This window comes from Erigeron canadensis, chromosome 1, assembly GCF_010389155.1.
Source record: "Erigeron canadensis isolate Cc75 chromosome 1, C_canadensis_v1, whole genome shotgun sequence".
NCBI lineage: Eukaryota > Viridiplantae > Streptophyta > Magnoliopsida > Asterales > Asteraceae > Erigeron > Erigeron canadensis.
This window is the reverse complement of record NC_057761.1, coordinates 45,827,463-45,851,904: the sequence shown is the minus strand read 5'-3', so window position 1 is coordinate 45,851,904 and position 24,442 is coordinate 45,827,463. Positions and strand designations below refer to the sequence as shown.

General features: G+C 32.3%; 3 protein-coding genes across 4 annotated transcripts; 2 read left to right on the top strand and 1 right to left on the bottom strand.

Moving 5' to 3' along the window:
• The first annotated feature begins 337 nt into the window (after nt 1–337).
• Nucleotides 338–6,191, top strand: LOC122606042 (BUD13 homolog). The gene is made up of 9 exons (XM_043779010.1): nt 338–438; nt 1,400–1,614; nt 2,227–2,959; nt 3,067–3,134; nt 3,234–3,292; nt 4,344–4,447; nt 4,942–5,014; nt 5,119–5,299; nt 5,866–6,191. The coding sequence occupies exons 2-9, from the start codon at nt 1,416–1,418 to the stop codon at nt 5,949–5,951; spliced, it is 1,503 nt and encodes a 500-aa protein (XP_043634945.1). The 5' UTR covers nt 338–438; nt 1,400–1,415; the 3' UTR covers nt 5,952–6,191.
• A 2,034-nt stretch (nt 6,192–8,225) lies between these two features.
• On the bottom strand, nt 8,226–9,278 carry LOC122593508. Its single transcript, XM_043765930.1, has one exon. The coding sequence runs from the start codon at nt 9,276–9,278 to the stop codon at nt 8,226–8,228; it is 1,053 nt and encodes a 350-aa protein (XP_043621865.1).
• A 1,985-nt stretch (nt 9,279–11,263) lies between these two features.
• On the top strand, nt 11,264–18,076 carry LOC122579534. 2 transcript variants are annotated; one of them, XM_043751723.1, is made up of 7 exons: nt 11,264–11,471; nt 13,241–13,373; nt 13,799–13,875; nt 13,977–14,058; nt 14,145–14,254; nt 15,403–15,467; nt 17,868–18,076. In XM_043751723.1, the coding sequence occupies exons 1-7, from the start codon at nt 11,358–11,360 to the stop codon at nt 17,959–17,961; spliced, it is 675 nt and encodes a 224-aa protein (XP_043607658.1). In that variant the 5' UTR covers nt 11,264–11,357; the 3' UTR covers nt 17,962–18,076. The 2 variants fall into 2 exon arrangements, with proteins under 2 accessions (XP_043607658.1, XP_043607665.1); XM_043751730.1 differs by having other exon boundaries at nt 11,266–11,471; nt 13,980–14,058.
• Nucleotides 18,077–24,442: the final 6,366 nt, after the last annotated feature.

Sequence of the window (24,442 nt, the reverse complement as noted above, 5' to 3'; positions counted from 1 at the left end):
TAAACTTACAGTTTATCTCCAAATTCGTACTAAAAGAATAAAAAATACATATATAACATACAAAATAATGTAACCATAAATATGATATATAATATATAACCATATTATCAAACTACAACAATGATAAATTTGCGACTTGTAGTGACTCGTTTCAAATTCACATCGCGACTCGTAAGAGTCAGGAGAAAAATGAGTCACACAACGAGTCGCCTCGTTTTCGGTCCAAATCGACTCGACTCGTGAGAGAGTCGACTCGCGACTCGTAAGAGTCAAACAAATATGTCCTCACCCCCTCCATGTTTCATCTTTTTATATAAAATTCCCCTCACATCCGTTTTCTTTGAGTACTTTGTTTTCTTCCCCCCAATTCATCGCCGTTCGATTCCATCATCACAAACAATCTCAATCTTCATCTCTTTAGATTCCTCGACTTCTCAAGTAAGTTTTATTTATTTATTTATAATCCTTCTTCAATTTCAATCTTTTTTAATCCTCTTCGTTTCGATTCTAGGGTTTATTTTTTCCCCCATCCTTTTTAATTAATCTACCGGCTTTCCCTTTTTTTTTTTTATTGTAGCTTTAATTAAAACTTAACAATTCCATAACATTATCGATTAGAAATACATAAACCCCGAATACGATAAAATCAAGTAAGATGTTTACATAGATATATACACTTTTGAATAACTATAATGCAGCCTAGGCCCTAGTGTGACTTTATTCAACACATAGATTCTTCGGTGACTTTACGGCATTTGTCTCTAAAGTGTTCGTGACTTAACGTATGCGATTATATGGAAGTATTAATACAGGTTTATGTTACATGAAATTATTGTATGTAAATCGTTAAGAATCGGTCGTGTTACTTGTGCGTACATTGTTTAGGACATGCCTCAGTTAACGTAAGCACAGCCCCATTTCTGTACTTGTTTACCTTATTATGTGTTTTAAAAGGCATGCTGCATTTCTTGTAGAGCTGCCAAATACAAACTTATTTTATAAAAAAATAACTTCAAAGCTAAGTGCTACTTCAATAAGTCGAGCTGTCAAACACTCAAGGTAGAGAGCGAAGACCTAAAAAATTAAAGAAATTTGATTTAGAAGAGGTAAACGATATTAATGCACCATTTGAAATCATGGATTGATTGTATACGTTCTAGGCTTGTGATTATAAACTTCTTATTACTTGTGAATGAATAGATATAATGGGTGTTGGGTCTTATTTTTCTTCTATCGTCATATATAGTATATGAATCAGAATTCGTATTTAAAACTCCAGGACGTTTAACAATCCTAATTTTGTCCTCGATCTTAAGTTTATGTTTGATACTTTGTGTTCATATGATTTAACCTTTATTGTGTGCAAATATTTAAGTAAGTAATGCTTCTGTTAAAACAGGTGTGTAACAAGGACCATGGTTGCTCCATCATCAGGATCTAACTCTCTCAAGGAGTATTTAAAAAGATATGAAAGTAATGTAGACGAAGAGAAAAAGAAGAAGAAAAAGAGAAAGAAGACCGAAACTAAGTCGGATGTCAATAATGTTCTCATTGTTGACGAGCCGGTTTGGCAAAAGCCGGTTCAGGTTGAAGTAGAAGACGATGAGTCACAAGGTATGCCACTAAATTCTCTATATATTGTAGTTAATAGTTGATAGTTTTAGTACAATTTTCTGGGCCATTGCACAGAAACGTACTTATTAGTGGTGCTTATCAAGTCTTAGTTCACTGTCAAACTGGGTTCAATTGACTTTTTTTCTTTTCATTTTTGTAATTTCCTTTTTAATATTCTCTTTTTATTGCCGCGTCTTGCAGCTGTTTATGGCATTGAGGTGTACTCTATTTGAATGAACCTGCTGTTCTAAAAATTCCTGGTAAAATTTAATGGTGTGGCCATTGAGGTCGTAATTGTTTGACCATTTTGGTTATTTCTTCTTTCTTTTTTTCTTCATGCCATGCTACAAGGTTTGAAGATCACCTTAAATCAATATTTGGAAGTTGGCTGCCTTTTCAGGGGTCAAAACAATTGGTTACCCAAAACCGAACTAACAAAACTATGCTATTACATTATGCAATAACCCCTTGAGACCCAGACTTCAGTTCTGAGATTTTTAAACTTAAAAAATTTAGATGAAAGAAGGTTAAAATAAAAAACTTGAATTAGATACACCATTGAATCAGACCAAACTGTGAATTAACCCCTGGATTGCAATCTTCTGATTACAGATGAAGAGAAGCCTCAAGTTAATGAAGATATAGAAGTTAAAAGAATTAAACGATTAGAAGAGCGGAAAAACCGACGCCCATTTGGGGCTATTTCAGAAGATGGAAGTGGTTGGGTTCCAGTCTCTGAAAATGCTAATAGTTTGAACTCAGATGACCCTAATTCTGATATCTCTCCCCCACGTAAACGTAGAGCTCGCAACGATACACCTTCTCCAGGACATGAGCTAGATCCTTCTAGAACTGTACTAAATTCTGATATATCTCCACCCCATAAACAAAGGAACCAGAATGATACACCTTCCCCAGAGCCACATGCGCATGATATGTCTCCACCTAGAAAACGAAGGGCACGTTTCGATACACCATCCCCAGAACCTAACTCAGATCCTGATCTTTCTCCTCCCCGCAAGGGTCGGACTCGCGAGTCGCTAAACTCAGATATTTCTCCTCCTCGAAACAGCCGGACACGAGATTCGGTAAACTCTGATCTTTCTCCTCCACGGCGTGGTCAACGTCGATCCTCAAATAAAAGTCACCCACATGCATCTGTAGTGGAAGATCTTTCGCCCCCAAGGAAAAAGAGTGGAAATGGACATCAACAATCAATTCCAGCTACTGACCTTTCTCCACCAAGAAGGACTGCGAAGGAATCTGAGAGGCCAAAAACTGGTTTAGTTAGTGGTAAATATATGAAGGAAGAGATTGCAAAAACAAAGAAGGCAGACTTTTTGAGGTAATCATTTATGTTCTTTGTTTTGCTTTATTTAATTTATCAGTAGTGAACTGCTTGTAGGTAGTCAATATTGCCACCATCCTCTCACTGAATTGAGTTGCTTGTAGGTTTCAAAATATGGATCCTTCTATAAGTGGTCGAGGTGCTGAAGGCGTACGCCGTGACAAGAGAACAGGTTGGTATTGAAGTTTTCAATTGCTTTTGATGTTTGTCTTAAGGTTGACTATTTCTGGTTGAATAAATTTAGATTAAACTCATCTTGGAACCTTTGCAGGGCAACGCATGACAAAGGAGCAGATCGAATCTCTTCAAAAGAAAGATGAGAAGCCAAAGGTATCTGACCTACTTATTTTCATATATTCTATTATTCTGTGTGTTAACTCTCTAAAAGTATCAAGTTATGCATTATACAAGTTCTCGAATACTTTACTGTCATCATTATTAATTTATTATATCATCTCGGGTTTCCTGCTTTCACTGTTTCATATGAATTGATTCTAGATAAACCTTGCATCCTTCGCTAGGCCAGGTGTGCAGTATATATGCTACTTTTGGTCAAAAGTTTTGGTGTATTAAAATTGTATGTGGGAAAAGTTGAATACTTCACTGGATTATATATGTTAGGTTAATATAGATGAAAAGCCGACACCCTTGTGTGGGTGACTCATTTCACCTATTGCGCCTCTCGTCCATTTTGCGTTGTAGGAAGGGAAGTCAGCAAACCATTTTTTCATGTGGTATCAGTGATCAAATTAAAAAGGTGACAAGGATGTGGGCATATGCTGAACTTCATCAGGATTGACTAGGTTGAGAGAGTGACCTGATTGATTTTGGTTTTGGTGGTCTATAGGTTTTAGTCAAGTTTGAAGTCTTCTGGCTTTTATTATATTTAGTAGTTTTCTTGTTAGATTATTATTAGTATCAATCTTGATCAGGAAAGTAGCTTTAATTATTCAATTTGTTTACTAGCTAGAGTATAACTAGTCTAATTAGTCTGCTACTATAAAAAAGGGTATAACGAGTTTGATGATGTGTTGTTTTTGATTAGTTAGTTGTATAAACGAGTTGAGCAAGTTCTCTCAACCTTTTGGTGTTCTTATCTGGTCTAGTATATGATATACACTTGATAGTTCTCTAGTTGTTTGACGATACATATGTTTTCTAGTATTATAGCTTCTTGCTATGCCACACTACTTGAAATAATTGTAATGTTAAATGTTATTTGAATCCACAACAGTTGGGGTGTACACTCTTTGTCTTTTATTGAAAAAAATACGACATTATCTCAAAAATGATGCTATTGAATAACTTACTTTCAAGTTTAATATTTTGATCCTTGTGAAATGTTACTCATGGTAAAGTGTTAAATATTGTTTTGAATTAGGAAATAAAATTGGAATGGGGAAAGGGTCTAGCTCAAAAGCGGGAGGCGGAAGAAAGATGGCAAGAGTTGGAACTTGAGAAGTCCAAACCATTTGCAAGGACAAGGTAATTTTACACCTTTCAGTTTTAAGGGCCAAGACTTGTCTTCCTTTAATAGTTGTCTTTTAAAGTCTAATGGTGACATATCAATGATCATTACTATGCCTATTATGAAATAGCTTGTTTTATTTTCTGTAGAACATGTTAAAATTCCTTATTTAATTTTTCCACACATTTGAACTTAAGGTGGCAACTTCAACCCCTATACGCAAGAACAGGTTGGGTTGTGTTTAATCTCAAACTGGTCTAATTAAAATACTACCTACATAGGGAACCTGGCAAACGAGTTGTCAGTGGCTTAATTTCTATTTTTAATACATTAAACTTTCTGAATTCTTTTATACTATGCAAAAGTTACTTGTTTAAACCTGACCTTATTATGACCTTCAAGTCTTTAACTACCCACCCATCTTACCACCTTTACTTCTGACCATAATACATCCAGTGAATTTAAACATCTGGAAGATTTAGTGTTTTCTTTATCTTGCATGTGGCTGCAGAGATGATCCCGATCTTGACAAAATGCTGAAGGACACACTGAGATGGGGTGACCCAATGGCACATTTAGTTAAGGTAGTCACTTTAACCAAAAATCTTGGTTATTAAAATGCATATATATGTGTGTGTGTGTGTGTGTAATATGTATACTGTGTCCCTTAATAATTTCAATTCTTCAGAAGAAGCATTCTGAGCTGGTTCTTCCAGACATGGGAGATAATGAAAGGATGAAAGAATCTGGATTTATAGTTCCTCAGGAAGTTCCCAAACACAGCTGGTTGAAGAGGCGGTTAGACGCTGCACCAAACCGCTATGGTATTACACCGGGACGACACTGGGATGGTGTTGATCGTAGCAACGGTTAGTCTATTTGTATCCTTGCTCATTCACTTACCCAACATTATAACCTAGAATTGGCAAAAGATGGGTGGGTTAGAATTTGTGAGTTAAGAACATGAACTTTTTGATGTCTGAAAATATGTATAAAGTAATTAATTATTAGAAAAAAAACAATTTTGTTGGTTTTGTTAATATAAATCAACTGCATGATAATGTTTAGGAGGTTGTTTGCTTTGAACGTAGACTTTGCTTTCACCCGTTATATATCACAAAACAACCCATATTAACGCTGTCATGATTAAATGGGTCGAAATATTTGCTAACAAATTTTGAAGTCTTGACCCCAAAAATCACTGCAAATATTTATTTGATTTCCTTTGAGAGCTAGTTACCTTATTTGTGTTCCTATTTTTTGCTTCTAAAAGTTACAAGCTGGGTTAGTTCCTTGTTGATTAGCATCTCTTAAATACATTGGTGATGTTTTGTTCAGCAGGATTACCGATTATACATTTATCTTGAATGGATGAATGCAACATTTATAATTGAAAACTGTGATCAACTTATAATGCTTTTTCTTCATCGTGCAGGTTTTGAGAAACAAATGTTTAATAGGAAAAATGAGAAACAAGCGACAGAAAGAGAAGCTTACTTATGGTCGGTAGCAGATATGTAAAGTTTGGCGAAACGCAAAAGTTTGATGCTTGTACCCGCACTTAAGACCGAAATTTGTAATTTGATAGCAGACGTGTTGCATTTTGCTAAGCAAGCTTGCAAATATAATGAATGCCTAAAATGGTTGTGGGCTTAATTATATAGTTGTAATCTATATAACTATATAATGGTGGAGTTTAAAAAAACCATTTGTATATTTACATTGCATATTACTTTCTCTAATAAATGCTTAATAAATGAAGTATTATTTATTATATTATCTAAAAAAAATGTATTGATTATGAAAAATAATCAAATAAATCATGTATTGACAATTTGACTTCAGCTTAAATCTAACAATTACCATCATAAATTGCTACACAATATCAACTGAATATATATAGGGACTATGTTTAGAATGGGAAGTGATATCATATTGATATATTAACACGACTATCATAATCATAATATAATAAAATACATGTATGGTAAATAAAGCAAATACTATGGTATTAATATCATTTTCCTTCTAAAATGAGAAACAATGTTAGTATCATTACATTTAGTTAGCATAGTTGTATATTACTCGCTTGTATAATTTGTTGTAAGATCTGTATAATTTGATAAGAGTAATGATAAGTAGACCTAATAATATGCCTAAAAGTATACTTAATACATTTAAGTTTTGACACATGGATTTTACATCTTTTTTTTTTATAATCTTTATTATTGAATTTGTCATGTGTCGATCTCCCAGACATATTTTTAGGCCTATTTTTTAGACACATTAATCAATTTTCATTAAATAAATGTATCAAAAAAATATATCAAGAAGGTGATAAATTCACGACAAATTTTTGTCATCCACAATAATGTATACCTTACATAGTTTATAGTACAATTATAATATAATATCTATAAACACTTGTAAAGAGAATAAGGTTTAAAACTTTAAACATTTTTTACAATATCCCTAAACTAGCTAGTTAACCCCGGTTTAACCCAGACATATCAATCAAAGTTTTATAAAATCGCATTTTCGCCACCGAAGTTGCGATAGTCTAAGAGCACTCGTCTCCTCAAAATAGTATATCTTATAAGTTATAATTAGTTTATTAACTCGCATAATATGTGAATAATTAAAAATATGTTATGATAAAATTATTTAGACGATGAAACTTATAAGACAATGTATAACTTATTAGAGTTTTTTTCTTTAAAAATTAAAAAATATATATCTCTAAAAAACTTTTTATAAAATAACAAAAACAAAAATGTAATAAATTTTTAGAATAAGAGTGTTTATGACATCATAAGTAAATTAAAAAAAACAAACTTAATATTAAGAAATAATTTGGATGTGACAAATAAGCAATATTTATGGAATGATGATGTCACAACAATCATTTTTTATTTAATATATAAAGATAAAGATTACCCCTAACCCTAAAATAAGTAACACACGTTCAATTCACACCACTTCTTTGTCTTTCTTTCTTTCATACTATCACTTCCAAGTGTGACAATTTTCATCATCACCGACATCCCAACCATCACCTTCCGTATCTATCATCACCACACTTAAATATCGTTTTTTAAATGGTACCGCTGCAACGCACGGGCACCCATCTAGTAATACTAATACTAATTTATATTTGTTGTGGATGGTTATGGCCCAATTTATCAAATTTGACGAGTTTTTTCTAAAAATGGGGTACTTTAACAAATGTTTTGTAAAATTAGGCTACTTTTATTTTCTTTTGTAAATATGGGTTTGTCTGACAAAGAGTATAATATTAAAATTTTCATTTACACCCTTTTATTTAGTATATATGTTTTTATTTTACATTTTATATTAGCTGAAAGTTTCATGACAAATGGGTTATATACTTATATGGCCACTGAGTAATACCAATGTATGAGAGAAAAACTATCAAAATTGATCAAGTTCCAAATAATCTTACTCTCCAACCAAACATTAATATAATCTTAACCCATTCAAACATTAGCTAAATAATATATACAGCGTAGCAACATACCAAGTTATAATAAAAGTTCATAAATATAAAAGTCATATCTTTCATAATAAATAAAATAGGATTAATAGCTTCTACCTGAAATAATAGATTAGTTAAAAAAAACCTTACATCTTTTACATCTCGTTGAATCTTGGTTGAGAGTTCGAACAAGCATTCCTTTTATGGCCAGGACGACGAACGTCCATTTCATTACGAATTCGGTTTGTACACTTCCTTCCTCGACCAATCGAAACTTTTGAGTTATCTCCTTTAATCTTCTAGGTTGCAAGCAACCAATAATCAGGATGAGGAAGTGGTATAAAATTTGATTGATATTGTTGTCTGTAGGTTGTAGTAGTATACACACTGTTGATGATGGTGAAAGGGTTATCTCCTCTGTGTCGACAAACAGCTAGAGCATGTGAACACGGAAACCTTTCCATTTGCCACTTACCACATGTACATGCTTGTTGAAAATAATGGACGGTGTGTGTATTTCCACCTGTACCATTTGTCCGTAACTTGGTGATGATTCTGTACACACCTTCAGTGTACTTAAACTCTGAAAATTGATGGCTTTGTGCACGGGTGTCATGATTATTAAAAACGCGCCACATGCGAGATGGTAACGGTGTATTGCAGTTCATTGCAATCTCACTATGTTTTCTAAAAAGTTGCACAGTTCTGTTGAAGGTAAGGTTGATACAAGCCTTAATTGGTAACTGCCTGGCCCCTCGTAATGCATTGTTAATACTCTCAGATATATTTGTAGTGAGGCAACCCCATCGATGATTTTCATCGAATAAAAGACACCACTTGCTTTTATCAATCTGTTCAAGGTAATGCCAAGCTTCAATATTGATTTCTTTTATTTGTCTCTTGTATCCAAGAAACTTCCTTTCTTGGGTGGTGCTGCCAATAGCCCAACAAAACCTTTTGAGGCTCAAGTTCTCGTACCTTTTTATAAAATTACTTCTTACATGCCTGAGACAAAAACAATGGTATGCTAAAGTCTCTTTCCACTCATCAAGATTCGTCATTGCATGAGCTATTCCTTTGTGTCTATCAGAAATCACACATAGTTGTCTATCGCGTGCAACAAAAAGTCTGAAATTATAGAGAAACCAACACCAACTGTGTGAAGTTTCCTCGTCAACAATCACATAAGCAATTGGCAGTATATTGTTGTTAGCATCTTTTGTAACAGCAATAAGCAATTTCCCCATATAAGAACCTTTCAAATGAGCACCATCTATAGAAATGATAGGCGGGCATAAATGGAACGCGTTGATAGCAGGTCCAAATGCCCAAAACACATATTTAAACGTCATAACATATTTAAACGCGTTGAAGAGCTCTTTGGATCATGAAACCACTTCACAATTGTTGTAGGATTAGATGCCTCTAAAGCTGCTATATATTTAGGAAGTTCGGAAAAATTACTTTCTCAAGTTCCATAAAGAGTCTCTATTGATTTGTGTCTGCCGTGCCATGCCTTCCAGTAAGAAACATCAACATTCAAACTATTTTTGATATCTGCTTGAATATTTTTACCGGGTAATCGACATCCTTTTCAATCGAGTGAAGGATGTATGAAGAAATAGTTGCAGAGTTCAAGTTTCTATTGTTATTGCCGATACACACTCCAAAGCAGTTGTGCGTATCCACCCAACGCGTAATCTCCCACATCTCGTGAGTCTTCCTTTTTATTGCACGAACATACCATTCACATATTGGCGCATACTGAACGTTATCAGAACTTTCTGGTATATCTCTTTTGACACTCTTACATTGTGCTACCCATAACCTATCTTTACTTTCAAGAACTCTATATTCTCTATTTTTAGCTATCGACCAAAGTGTAACTGCCCTTTTGACTTGTTTTTTGCTTTCAAATTGCATCCCTTGTCGAATTTCATTTCTAGAATCGCTCCAAATATCAACACGAACATTATCTTCAAATACTTCAGTGTTATCGTCTCTTACATTGCCAACATCATTCATGAATTCCGTTACTCCTTGAGAGTACGGTTGAATCGGAACTTCACTGGCATCATCGGAGTCAGCCTCGATATCCCTCCCTGACTGACTACTATTTTCACTTTGTTGTGGGCATTTTCATCAAATCCAACATCATTTTTTTCATCAAATGTATGATTGTGAGGTAAAAAAGATGGGTCATTTAAGGTGTGGGGTTTGAAACTACAAAGGAGATCAACAAAGTTAGTATTTGATGAATGCATTTTTTTTTAAAAAAAAAATTCACTATCATCAAAATAAATAAGAAAAAGAACTAAAAGGTTAAAAATCATGAAAGTTGAAAGACATTTTAAGTCTGGATATGATAACCATGGAATTTTTTTCCGTGAAATGTAAAAGCAGATTCAAGAAAAAGAGTATTGAAAATTTGCTTATTAAAAAATGTGATATTGATAGCACTTGAATCAGTCTAAAATGAGTTGATGATAAAATTTAATTGTAATAAAGATGGTTGGTGGATTTGAAAATGTAAATACTTAATTAGTCAAGGGGTATACATGAAAAACTTGTTAAATAGAAACGTTTCCTGGAAAAAAAAAAAGGGTATATATGAAACATGTGGTATTGCATGTGGGGCACCTTTTGTCAGACAAACCTATTTTTGCAAAAGTAAAAAGAAGTATCCTAGTTTTACAAAGCATTTGTGAAAAGAACCTATTTTTACAAAAAACTCCAAATTTGACTTTAAAATCTAAGAGGTGCCTATTTGATATACTTCAAGACACCAAGGAAGTCAAACTAAAATTAACTAATCATGATCTATGTAGCACCGAAACAGATACGGCAAAGCGGCACGGGAACGATACGGGAACGGGGAACGACAAAACTAAAAAATTTAGGATACGGGTACGGCAAAGATACGGCAATAAAAAAATTTTAAAAAATAAAATATATTGATTTTATATAGAGAGAGACTTGAGACTTCAGAGATTATATAAAATTATATATGTATAATTTTATAATATATGTTTGATGGTGATAGGTGATCACGGATTAAATTTTTAATAATCATTTTTGGAACAGAAAAAGTCTAATGGTGATCTTAATTGTATAATTTAGTTGGTTTGTGTTTGGGAGTACGCATAGTCGCAAGATGGAAGTCGTTTTTAGAATACAAAAAACTCATTGAAACCCTAATATTAATTAGATATGGTATGGAAACTTCACAGAAACGTTTCGGTATATATGGAAACTTCAAGGAAACGTTTCGTACGCGTTTCATACGAGTTTCCGTTCCCATGAAGTTTCTGAAGGTGCATCATTGATCATGATCATCTACATAGAAATTAAAAATAAACAAATAACAGAACCAAATTTCTGATCGGCTCCGGTAGCTAGTAACCGCGGATATAAACCGCTGACGCTGAACGATGAGTACAGTTAAGTCAAATTCCGGCACCGGAAATGAAAATATGGTACGGATAACAATCAGAATGATCGGTCCTTCACCTCCATCTTCCTTAGACGTCCATTCTCCGATCAAAGTAACAATTCTGTTTATATTTTCATATGCATAAAGTTTTATTCCTTTTAATTTTCTACTCTTTTTTCTTAATTATATTTAATTCTTGTCTCCTCAGTGATTTTCATTATAAACAATAGCAAATTATGTACTATTATGAAGGATTGAATATACAATGTTTGCACTTCAGTTACCGAGCAATATATATATATGGTTATATCTAGATTTCTGTAAAATTTTTTGCTATTTGTAGTATTCGTAGATTTTTGAAGTTATTTTCACCTGACACTAAGTTGAGACTGTAGATATCAGATTAGGTCATTAGATTAAAGAATGAGATCTATCGGAACGGAAACTAACAAGAGGACCATCTTGACAATGATGATAATGTATAAATTAGATGTTAGAATTTTGAATAGATTGTGTGTAGAGTTGGTTATCGATCAAAATCGATATCGTTTATATTCAGAATTTAGCGGAAATTTTTTCTGTTTGCAGTATTCATGCTTATAGGAAGTTATTTGTAGCAGAAACTAAGTTGAGAAATGAGGATGTAGATGTTAGGTTAAGGAGTTGAATGAATGTTTATTGGAATTTGGAAAGGACGAAAGGTAACTAATGAGAGAATTAAATATTTCTGAACTTGAAATGAGATCGAGAATTAGCTCAATTAGGTTGGTTAGTGGCTCGGTTGTAAAGGATTTCACCCATCCTTTCCTTCATGGAGAATCTGTTGAGAAATAGATGGTGTATCTAATAGTTATACTTATTGTGTTATGTGAATCATCTAGAACTCATAAGCATAATAATGTGATGAAAACTTTTAGGTTCATTCATGTAGTCCAAATCATTAGGATAATTGCAGATGCTGCGATGATACTAGATGTCTTCTGAATAGTTTTACAGCCCTAACAGATAAAATGGTATACTCCAAGTAGAATATTTGCCGGACTCCATATTATCTTGGGCTTCATGTCCAATTGTTTATGGAGGGGGAATCTTGAACTTCTACCCATTCAGAATTTACTTACTTGATCTCATCTTCTGTATTTGGATCAATCATGTTGAACCTCCACTTGGAGTAATCTTAATAGTGTGCTTATTAGCAGCTGTATTTTGGTGTTATTTGCTTTGTTGGAACCCCAGTCAGGGAATCGCCCTTTAGGCATCTATATCTATCTCCAAAATTTGTAATTTCTGATCTACTTGTGATACTCAAAATTTACTCAGTGATGCATTACAACATATATAATGCACATGATTTTTCCATAGTATTATTAAGTGGTCATCTAATTGAGAGAATCAAACTTGTTATTTTTCAGATTTCAACAGTTAAGTTACAAGTTTAAGAGAGATTAAATAAATATTTTAGCGGCTACCATTTTATCATCCTTACATTCTTCTACTTTTTATTTTATTTTCTTATATTTTATTATTATTATTAATATTATATTAATTATTATTATTATTATTATTATTATTATTATTATTATTATTTTTTATTATTATTATTATTATATCAAAGCTTCTTCTTACTATTATTATTAGGGTTTTGCTAGTCTGTACTCCTTTGGTCAATGTTCACAATCAATTACCATTTTATCTGAACACACATGAGAAAGGAGGATTGATAAAACTGTGATATGGATGCCGACAAGTTATTCTATTGTAGAGATCCTTGATAAAATTTAATATTCCTTTAGATTAAAACTCTGCAACTTCTTCAAAGGTGAATCACTACTATCTTATGAAATATCCTGATATACTTGTTCCTTTGAAAAATGTCCATAGGTGTGTGATTTAAGAAATCTGATTGCGGGGAATGGTCGTTTGCCTTTGGAACGTTTGAGTCTTGTTTTACAAGGAAATGTGTTACATGACAGCAAATATGGCGAGGATTCAACAGTGGTTTTCAACAATGGAGGTATAAATACGTCAATTACTATTTCAATTTGGAAATGTAGGAACTCTTGTACATAAGTTCCTGTAGAGCAAGTTGTTACTACACTAACCATAAATTTTCTCTGCATACATGACGTTAGTTAAAAAAAACTATTACTTAACCATAAAGAACAACCACATTACAAGGTTTCTTACAGTGACTGGAGCACTGGATAATCCTTGTTGCTTTTGTCCTGACTAATATTTGTCAGTAATATACCTATGGTATTTGGTATACACTACTGGTTTAACTGGTTATGCTATAAGAGTCCAAATTAACATAGTGTTTAAGTTCATAATTTGAAAATGTCTTTCTAGCCATTTTTTTTCTTTGATATTCTAATACGCTTTATGAAATCTTTGATTTGATGCTGTTGTTCTTACTGCAAGTCTTCTTATATTTTCCAGATACTCTTATTGTTGCTGTTAAACCAAAAGCTCCAGCCATTCAGAATGGGTTTGAGGATGATGAAGACGAGGAATTGGTAAGAATCGAATGATTCTTTGATTTGATAGCCTTGCATGATTTTTTTTTTTGGCTATTTTTGCCACCGAGTTCTTACTGTTATTTTTTTTTTAAAAAAAGCAGAAGTTTCAACTCCCACAATTAAATAGCAGATGGAAGAGGAGGCTATTTATCCTTCTACATGATAAGTTGAGGATACCTGGTAAGCCTTTGTTTCAATGATTATTCATGCTTACAAGTTATAAATAACTAATCAGTCCTGATTATTTGTCTTTATATGTTCATTAGATATGCTTCTGGTTGCAATCTTCTCTCTCAGACTAAAGGTGTGGGCTATAATCATCATGTGGTTTATATTGGCCCCTATTGCACACAAATGGGATGTAGGACCTTTATACGTAAGTAAATCAGCTCCTTTTTTCCTGGTATATGAAGATCTATTTATTTGGTTTTTTGGTTACCTCTGGGAATCTATAGGTGGCAAAATGGGTAGGTTAGGGGAGCTGGGTAACGTGTCAAAACGGGTAATCTTAATCCAATTTTAAGCTGTATAAATCATTGGTATTCACTCATTGGTGTTCCTTATTTTTCTTACCATTCTCTATTGGACTATAACTTCTATAGGAGCTCTATATTTATAGGTGTAGGGAACACCATCCAACTAGATTTGATTTTCCACGTGTGCATTGTGTAGTAATCGAAAGGGTATAATTGGTAGCCTAAGCATAGTAAGATGACAAAACCCTATATGATATTATGAGTGCACTTGGACGTTAGGGGTATTCTTGTAAAAAGTTGTGTTTGGCTTTTATATCTCTATGTCAGTGAAATGCCTGATTTACATCACTCAAGCTGACAATTCCGAGATGCCTTAGTTCAGCTGTTAGACCCATGCATATTTTGTAGTATTGTAGATAAATCTGGTTTATATTTTATTAGATTAAGTATTTAGATTATTTGTCTTCAGTTAGGATCAATGTTAGTATATATTTCAAGTTAGGATAGCTTGTAGGGACTTAAGTTACTAGTGGTTAGGAGAATTGTACTATTATGCTTGATTTAGGGTATGTTTGGCACAAAAGCTTAGAGTTGGGGTTGTGGTCGGGGGCTTTGAGCTGGAGCTTAGAAATGGGGCTAGGGGCTGGGGCTTCTATTTCAACCTTCTTCCACTAACTTTTATTTTAAAGACCTTTCAGGGCTTTTTGGGGCTAGGGCTTTAATTTAAAATGTATATCCAAACAGAGCTGCATAATAAATGGAGCTTCTTTTTAAAAGCTTGGGGCTTTTAAGCTCCTAAAAGCCCTCAAAAGCCCCCTACCAAACAGACACTTAGTAAATTGATTTGATATTTAATTACTTTGCGTGCCATCGGATAGAGTCTGTCTCTCCGGAAAGTAGATTGTATATTTCACGGAGATACTTGTTTGTCAAGTTCTTTTTTATTGGTTTTGCTTTGTTACAGTCCAGTATGACGTGAATTCTTTGCATATTAGAAGATTGTTATAGTCTATCTCTCATTGATCATATTTTACCCCCATATGTGTAGATACTTGGAACCGGTTTTGCCATCATCTTTCTTAATCTTGGGCAACGGAAACATGGTGATATGAGGTATGTATCAATGTATCATATACATGGATTGATCATAACTGTGACTGTCTACATCATACCTCTCCCATACCCTGCACACAGTAGGATTGGGTATTGTTGTTGATCGTAATAACATGATGCACCAAAAGGTTAATTTCACACTTTTGTTCTCCACAAGTCGTACATCTTACCAGCTAATGGTAGAAATCTGGGGTGGGGGATGGCTTTGAACTAACCATTCTTGACAAAGGCCAAAACTGCCCACGTCGAATTCATGCAACTGTTTTTCTATTATTAGAAACTTTGTAGATCTTAATATGCTACGGATTAGATGATCCATTGAAATGGAGGGTCTCGATTGGGTCAAAATACAAATGGGTCGAATTTATAACTTCTATGGACATTACCAATCGACCCTTGGCCAATTGGCATCAAGGTGGCCCTACATCCTAGAAGTGGCTTCAAGTCCCCAATGGCAGAAATGTGTACAAAGCTGGTGATGGGTGTGACTGTGTGAGAGTGTGAGATTATTCCTTGCAATAAAATTGAAAAGATGAAATAAATAATTGTCATTTGTCATGAACTGTAATTCTTTTTAAATGGTTTAATACTTGTTGAGCTGTTTCTGTTGGATATTCAGGCCCCAAATATACACTCACACACTCACTATTATATTATATATATGTATATATGCAGAGCAATTAGAGAGAAAATACTTGCTGTGTTTCTTTCTAAATGAGGGTACAAAATAAACTTACAGACTACCCTATTTATACTAATAAACTTAACATGCTTTAGTAAAACTACAACTCCTACTTTCTAGCAATCATCCCACGTTCACATAACTTCTCCATGAAACTCGGTCAAACTTGACTTCTTCACCTTCATGCACGTTTCCTTATTCCTAATTTTACTATCAAAATCACACTTAATTAAAACATGACTAATACTTACTAAATAACTAACTAAAAATCAAGATTAAATCCTACATTGACCCCCTTAATCTTGATTACTTTCTTGCTTGATTCGAACTTTTCCTTGCTTGCTGCTTTCGAACCTTCTTGTTTGTTGACTTGCTTCAATGAACAGGCTACTTGCTACCCGATTCATTCTTGCTATAAACTTGCTATTCGAACCTTCATTCTTGCTATCTTGCTTGGTTCGGTTTCTTGCTTCTTGCTACGCAAACCATACGGTCCGGTCTTGCTACTTGCTACGAGTCACACATGACCCGGTTCTTGCTATACGAACTACATGAGTCCAATTACTTGCTCATTATCTTGCTGATTTCTTGCTGTTATTTTTATTACCATAAACTTGTTAACATACTCTTGCTATTATTCGGTTCCATTACCTCTATCTTTCTTTTTCATCCTTCTAATTGTTGCACACCTTCCTTGCAGTTAATCACAAAAACAAGATTAACTTATCCTACTTATTTCCTTTTCATGACCGGTCACCACAGTCACAAAAGCTCTGCTCTTTCCTTCTTCTCATCACTTGCTGTCATGTATTTCTCGAACTACTGATCACAAACGACAGCAGCACGACTGCTTGCTTACACATCCTTGGGCTGCATACTCACATGAGATGTGATATGCCGATCACACCACCTTCATCTTCCTTTCTTGATGGTTTCATTCTAACAGCTTCTTTCGTTGAAACTTTCTTAATTACCCGCTGACCAATTAAGACCCGCCTTTCTGTTTTCTTGCTGCTGTCTTTCTTACCTTGTTGATCACAACGTGATCAGACTCCTTGCTTTCTATCTGCCGTTATTTTTCTGCCCTTTCTTTTTCTTACTGCTGATCACAAAACAATCAGCCTTTCTGCTTGCCTTATTCTTCTACAGCTTTCTTCAATCTGTGATAAAAACATCACAGAAGTCTTACAGCAAAACCCGCTTCACTGCTGTTGCTTTTGCCCCGCAGCATGGGCTACACCCCTTCTTGCCACCTGCTCTCAAAACGGCCTTCTTTCTTCACCCAACGAGCCCTAAGCTCTGATACCAAAATGTTGGATATTCAGGCCCCAAATATACACTCACACACTCACTTTTATATATATGTATATATGCAGAGCAATTAGAGAGAAAATACTTGCTGTGTTTCTTTCTAAATGAGAGTACAAAATTAACTTACAGTTACAGACTACCCTATTTATACTAATAAACTATGCTTTAGTAAAACTACGACTCCTACTTTCTAGCAATCATCCCGCGTTCACATACCTTCTCCATGAAACTCGGTCAAACTTGATTTCTTCACCTCCATGCATGTTTCCTTATTCCTAATTTTACTATCAAAATCACACTTAATTAAAACATGACTAATACTTACTAAATAACTAATTAAAATCATGATTAAATTCTACAGTTTCTCAGCTAATGAAAGGCTTATTCTCTTTCTTGAACATCTACAGTGCCTATTCCATCTTCAACGAAAATTTCAGAGAACTCCCCGGGACCTTCAATGCAGATCGAGTCGATAGAGATATCCGAGCAGGTCAGTTGTAGTTAGGTGTTCATATTCCAGATCACGCTAAATTTTTGTTGTATCATACTTGTGTACAAAAGATCAATGTGCAAATCTTGGTATAGAATAAATTTAATTCCCGTTTGGTTCCAGTTATTTGTTAGAGTTCTATTCTTTCACCAACTAAACTCATCTTGGTTTGAAACCCGCAATTTTCTTTATTATAACTATTGAGAGCTTAATGAGGTGTTCTTTAAGCTAGAAAACCATCTATGACCATAGGTTATAGCAGAAAGACAAATGGTCGATTATTAAAATCCTTGTAGCATATGCATAGTATGCAGTAGCTTGGAATCTTAGATGTAATTTTGACCTCTTGATTTTTGAATGGTTCGATGTGGGTTATGTATCATCTCTAATGGGCCAAATCGGGAACTAAAGAGCATAGCGTCAAAGAAGGTGGGTCGAAACTTGAAAGTCTTCGGTTGCCTAATGTTAACGCGAAAAACCTCCAATATCATTTTATATAAAATGTCAGATTATTAGTAATCACATTTGATTCACTATCTAGGAAAAGTTGGATAATTTTGGACAATAAATGGTTCGGAGTCAACGTCAACCCAACCCAACCTAACCAGGGTCGGCATTTAAAATGCAAGTTTTTGACCCAAACCAGAATTGATCCTCCATTTAGCCGTCTGTTGTGCATGGACCACATATGTGTTACCAGTTATGAAGGTCACCCAATAATATAAATTCGGGTATGTAGACAGATACAAGTTGACAGTAACTGGGAATCAATTTGAGCTAATGGCCGAGGGCAGTGGTAACCCTTTTGGTCAATTGGCTGGTAGTTGCAGTTTTAAAGGTGAGAAAGTGATGTTAAGTGTTGTACGTATTTTAACTTGTAACTCTCACATTGACTTGCATACTATTTGAAGGAAATACATCACTGACATGTTTCCTTTTATTTATCCTCTCATTCATACATGTCTGTTTTTTTTTTTTTTTTGGTTTTGCTTGGATAAGTAGTCATTATGGTTTCTTTATTCACTTTTGTTATTGGTTAGGGTTCGCGTTTGAATATTCTGATAAAAGATTTTAGGTTCGAAACTTCTTGGGTAACATCTTTAGGGTGGCTACTGGCTAGAGAAAAAGTTTTTCACTGGCTATCCCTGTTAGGAAGAATACATCTGAATTAAAGACCAATTGTCAATGATAACATAAACAGAGTAACCCTCTAAAAAAATATTTACACAAGAACATTGTTTCTCTTAGCATTTTAAGGGGATAAAAACTTAAACGACTAGTTTGGGATAGCAGATTAGCAGGGCATGGGCTGCAATTTGATCTAATGAATAATGTAGTTAATAATAATTAATATGTTGATATGATAGCGTTCTTTTTATTTTTTTGGTTGCCACATGGGTAATAATGTAACATTAACTATTAACAAAAGTGTATGTTCGTGATTCTGTACAAAAAAGAATTCACGGTATTTGACTTGATACATCATACTATCGTAGTATCATACATTGTTTTAAGTTTTTAACCTAAAATGAGGTTATAATTTTGTGGGTCTTTATCAGAAATACGTAGTATTCTTGACAACAGACATTGAATAATACAGTGGGACATTGTAAACTGTAATGATGATAGTTGGCAAATTCGAGCTATAAAGTTTTGTGAGATCTTACCCAAAGAAAAAATAAAATATAAATATAACCTTTTTATTTGCACAGAACAAACAAATAAAAAATCAGGCACACCGAATACTTTCAAACAACAAATGGGACAAAAGAAAGACATGGAACATAAATTATAAAATTAATATTAATATTATATAATTATATATACAAAGTACATATATACGATCTGAATCAAATTATGCGTGTAGATCGATTTAATTATTGTTTTAAATAAGCTTGTGGAAGATGTGGGATTTTATATATGAAATAGAGATATATTTAAAAGTGTTAAAAGATAATACGAAGTTGACTAAAAACATAGTAATTGTTTGTAGCTGGAATGTTGACATGACGATAGAGCATTTGGACAAGATTCAACCTAGGGTTTGATTTTCATTTGCATATGTTTAACTAATCCATTGACGTGTGTATTCACATGAAGGTGAATCTAGATAATTTGAGTTATATAATACGGGTTATGATGTTGATATTGATAGTCTTAAAATTGTCATTTATAAATTATTATTTTGATGGTATCATGCGTTATAAATTTTTAAAACGTCTTTAAAATTAAATATCATAATTTTTAAACGTGTAATAAAAATACCGGTGACATACTAAAAACTTTAGTATTAAAATTACTTATGAGTTACTCCGTATGAGTTATGATCACAGACCAATGACTTTTAGTTAAAACCCTTTTCTTTTTTTTTTCATTGTAAATAGTTGTTTATAATTTAATAGTTATAAAGTTTTATTTCATAGATTTAATAACAAATTTATCTTAATTAGTTTAAAACCTAAAATTCCCCTTTTTGAAATCCTAAAATATTATGATAGTTTATATGTTGCTCCAAACCAATCATCAATAGATAGATTGGTATATAATGGAGTCTGAGACTGTGATGTCTTGGGTTTAAATCCTGATGTGAGCAAAAATGTTATCTGAAATGGATACAGGGGTTTTTCCAGTATGGATTTCCTCTGGAATTGGAGTTGGGTATATAAAAACGCATGACGTAAAGTCCTAATTTATCGTTCAAAAAAAATAAAAATAAATATGTTGCTCCAAAATTTCAAAATAATTGACATTTTTTTAAGTCTTTAGTATATTTGCAATTGATAGAAATGGAACTAAATCCTTATTTGAATTATCTACAAATTAGTTTTGCTTGACTTTTCTTTAACGTTAAAGTTGAATACTTCATGAAATTTAGTAATTTACAATCACTTTTGTTCATGATTTTAAGAATATACGAGTAGTAATTTGCGGATGTATGCCAATTATTAATGGCGTAGGAATCTATCACCAGGGGAGCCGAATAAAAACTTATGAATCGTTAGAACGAGACAATTAATTTTGGACTAAAATATTACACAAAATTATATAATACCAAAGATATAAATAAATTTTTACAAATATAACTTGTATGGAAAAGCTTTTTCACGTGATACGTAAACAATTTAATAACAGGTTCTTGTTTCTTGGGTTTTGAATATTTTGGAAATTTTGTTACAACCTTTGAACATTAGTTACGTAGTAAAAAACATCGCCAGCTTATATGAATTATATATATATTATTTTAGTTGGTTGTTATGTTCATTCAAAGTTTATTTATTACATGATTTTTTGAACATTTTACTATATAATAACATATTTTGAAATTTAAACTTTGACTTTTTTTTTTTAAGGTTTTGTTAGTGACAGCCCTTAGGGTTGTCAGTAAAAAATAATTAGATATATTAAAATTTATACCTTGCTGTTAGAAAAATCAGAAAGCGGTTTTTAATATATAATGTATAAGTTTTTAAGCATGTAATAAGTTGTTAGTGATTATATATATATTTTTTTAATAAAAGTCTTTTATGTCTTTTTTTTTCCCACTAATATATAGGAGTAGCTTTCATGTAGTAGATGATGAGTTTGGTCACTTTGATAGTTGACTTTGTAGAAAATTAGCTTCCAGTCTTCCACGTCAATTATTCTAATGCTTTTTCCTGTTCCTTAGGTTTTGAATTTCTCATTCTTACCTACATCTCATCTTTCTTTTAACCTAATTTTTGTTTTTAAATAATTTAAGTAATATGTTAGCTTGATTATTAGGATTTGACAATGCATGATAAACATATCCAAAAGTTAGTTTTATTTTTTCCTTTTTATCTAAAAAACAAATATCAAATATACAACCTCATGATAGATAGACAACTTAGATATCGTGACATTATAAACTTTTGGTTATTCAAAAATTAAGGTCGCTCTTAGTTCATAGTTTTTAATGGAATCTGATGAAATTAAAATGAGATTTCATTTTTTAGTGTGTTTAGTTGTTCAAAAACGAATGAATATCATTCAATTGAACTGTAAACATTGGAGGAATCTCATTCTATTCGTTACTTGAATCTTAAAAAAATTAAAAACATTCCATCAAATTTCATTCTTTAAGTTCAATTAAAAGATTTCATTCCTCATAAAAATATTATGTGAATCAAACGTGCTTTAAATATCCACAAAAACAATAATGATAAAATTTGTTTGTATACATTTGTTAGTCATTGTAGAATTTCTCATATATACAGAGAGATATGACGTAATAAATATTAGCCATATATTAATTATAAACAACCTCTAACGTGATATAGTGGTTAATATTTTGAGATTTTTCGCAAAAAAAGTTCCAAATTCGATTCTCTTAGTCACAATTTTGTAGTGGCCAGAGAAGGGTTTGAAAACCACCAACATATACCCCAAATATTAGTAGTGTTTAGGTCCGTCCATTGAATGGGTAGTCTCAAAATATATTAATCAAAGCTAAAAAAAATTGGAATTCAAATATATTAAATAGATGTACCGAAATCAACTTGAAAATTTGCTAGTTGAATACCTTGCAATTAAAGTCATCTCTTGTTGTGTTAAATCCTAAACATAACGTGGATCAAAGGATTTTATCTAAAGGTATTATTTAAAATTGATATTATGCTTCTCATAAGTTCTGAAGTATATCTGTCACACACAAACTAAAATGATGAATTGTCCCACCATGCTAAATAATCATACTAAAACATTCAACACCATTTAGCATTTTCCCCTGATATAATAACAATGACTAAAAAATTCCACCATTAATGAGCTAGTTTCAAAAAAGACTCAAAATAATCATAGTCGATATATTAAAATAATCATAATCTTACTCATAGCAAAATTTGACTTTTTATCTAAAAGCTTATAGAAAGATATAATCGTAAATCTTAAGTATACAGCATTACTGAGCTAATTTCAAAACGATATCAAGATAATCAAAGTCAATATATTAAAGTAATCAGAAACCGACTCATAACAAATTTAGACTTTATATCTAAAAGGTTATGGAAATATATAATCGTAAATCCTAATAGTTAATATAGGTTACAAATACAAATTTTAATATATAATATTTAGATTAGTTAAGTCATATATCACAACTTAATCAATACGAAAGCTAAAGAAGAAACATACGAAAATTAACTCCATATAAATATTGATTCCAGTTTACCCCCTTTTTTTCAACTTTAGTTAAATAAAAAGTTTACAGTTTCTTATATTCTAAAAGTGTAAACTAAATAATTTGAAAAATACATATCAATTCATCAACAAAGACCATCTCGAACGTTTTGATTTTCTTCGGGTTGTTTCACTCCAAAAAAATCCATACATGCACAACACGGAGTCGTAAATGATGATGGTTAACATGTGTTGGCTTAAGATCTTCAAGATGAACTAATGTGGTCATACTTTTTGTTGTTGAATAAAAAGTCATAACGAACCTATAATGGACAACAAACTAAATTAAAATAAATAATAATAACAATAACATAAGAATTTCATGTTAAAAATAATAATAATGATGATTAATTATGTGCAAACTATATAAAAAGAAAACCCCTTTTGTATTTGATCGCAAGTTTATTTTTTGTTGTCGTACGTGAGTTATATTATAGATTACCAATAAAACCAAAAAGTGTAAATAAATTTTATTAAACTGAGTGAAATTGTAGATTAGTGATGGAAAACAAAAAAGTGTAAATTAACTATTTTTAAGTGTAAATTGGTTATGAAAAAACCAAAAAGCATAATTAATTATTTTTAAATTAGATTAAAGTGTAAATGGTGATGAAAAATCAAAAAGTGTAAGTTAATTATTTTTAAATTGAGTTAAAGTGTAAACTGGTGATTATAAACCAAAAAGTGTAAATTAATTGTTTTAGATTGGGGTTAAAGTGTAAATTGGTGATGAAAAACTAAAAAATGTAAATTAGTTTAGATTAATATTAGAAAATTAGAGGATTAATAAGGATGAAAGATTATACTAAAGGATGGGGATTAAGGGTGACAAGTGTACTTCAAACCTTCTTTTTTAGTTATACTAGCTAATCACCCCGGGTTAACTTATAAACGCTTTACAAATTAACTGAATTATATCCGGGTAGTTTTAAAATATATTATCATGTTAAAATGTGTAATAACAACGTTAAATAAATTGAAAGGTTATGATAAGTTATTATGTAGATAATGAAACTAAAGGGAAACAGAACATGTACAGCTGTGGACACATGTTGAAACACATACGGATGATAAAAACAAAAAAGTAAAACCTATCCAAAAAGAACTATAGTTTTCTGCATATTATAACGAAAAATTAAGGTGATTAAAAACTTACATAATAGTGTGAACATTTAATAAAAAATTATATTAATGAGATATATTTATAAAAAGAAGGATATATAAAATTAATATGATGATGTTATAATTAATTAAAAAGATGAATGAGAGTACATAAATTTTAAAACTCTTATGTTA

What these genes read in the sequence shown, in the direction of transcription:
- LOC122606042 (XM_043779010.1), top strand. Translation starts at nt 1,416, where the DNA reads ATGGTTGCTCCATCATCAGGATCTAACTCTCTCAAGGAGTATTTAAAA. An exon ending in AAGAAGGCAGACTTTTTGAG is followed by an intron (nt 2,960 to 3,066) that starts GTAATCATTTAT and finishes AGTTGCTTGTAG; the next exon opens with GTTTCAAAATATGGATCCTT. An exon ending in CAATGGCACATTTAGTTAAG is followed by an intron (nt 5,015 to 5,118) that starts GTAGTCACTTTA and finishes TCAATTCTTCAG; the next exon opens with AAGAAGCATTCTGAGCTGGT.
- LOC122593508 (XM_043765930.1), bottom strand. Translation starts at nt 9,278, where the DNA reads ATGACGTTTAAATATGTGTTTTGGGCATTTGGACCTGCTATCAACGCG.
- LOC122579534 (XM_043751723.1), top strand. Translation starts at nt 11,358, where the DNA reads ATGAGTACAGTTAAGTCAAATTCCGGCACCGGAAATGAAAATATGGTA. An exon ending in ACGTCCATTCTCCGATCAAA is followed by an intron (nt 11,472 to 13,240) that starts GTAACAATTCTG and finishes AAATGTCCATAG; the next exon opens with GTGTGTGATTTAAGAAATCT. An exon ending in AGTGGTTTTCAACAATGGAG is followed by an intron (nt 13,374 to 13,798) that starts GTATAAATACGT and finishes TATATTTTCCAG; the next exon opens with ATACTCTTATTGTTGCTGTT.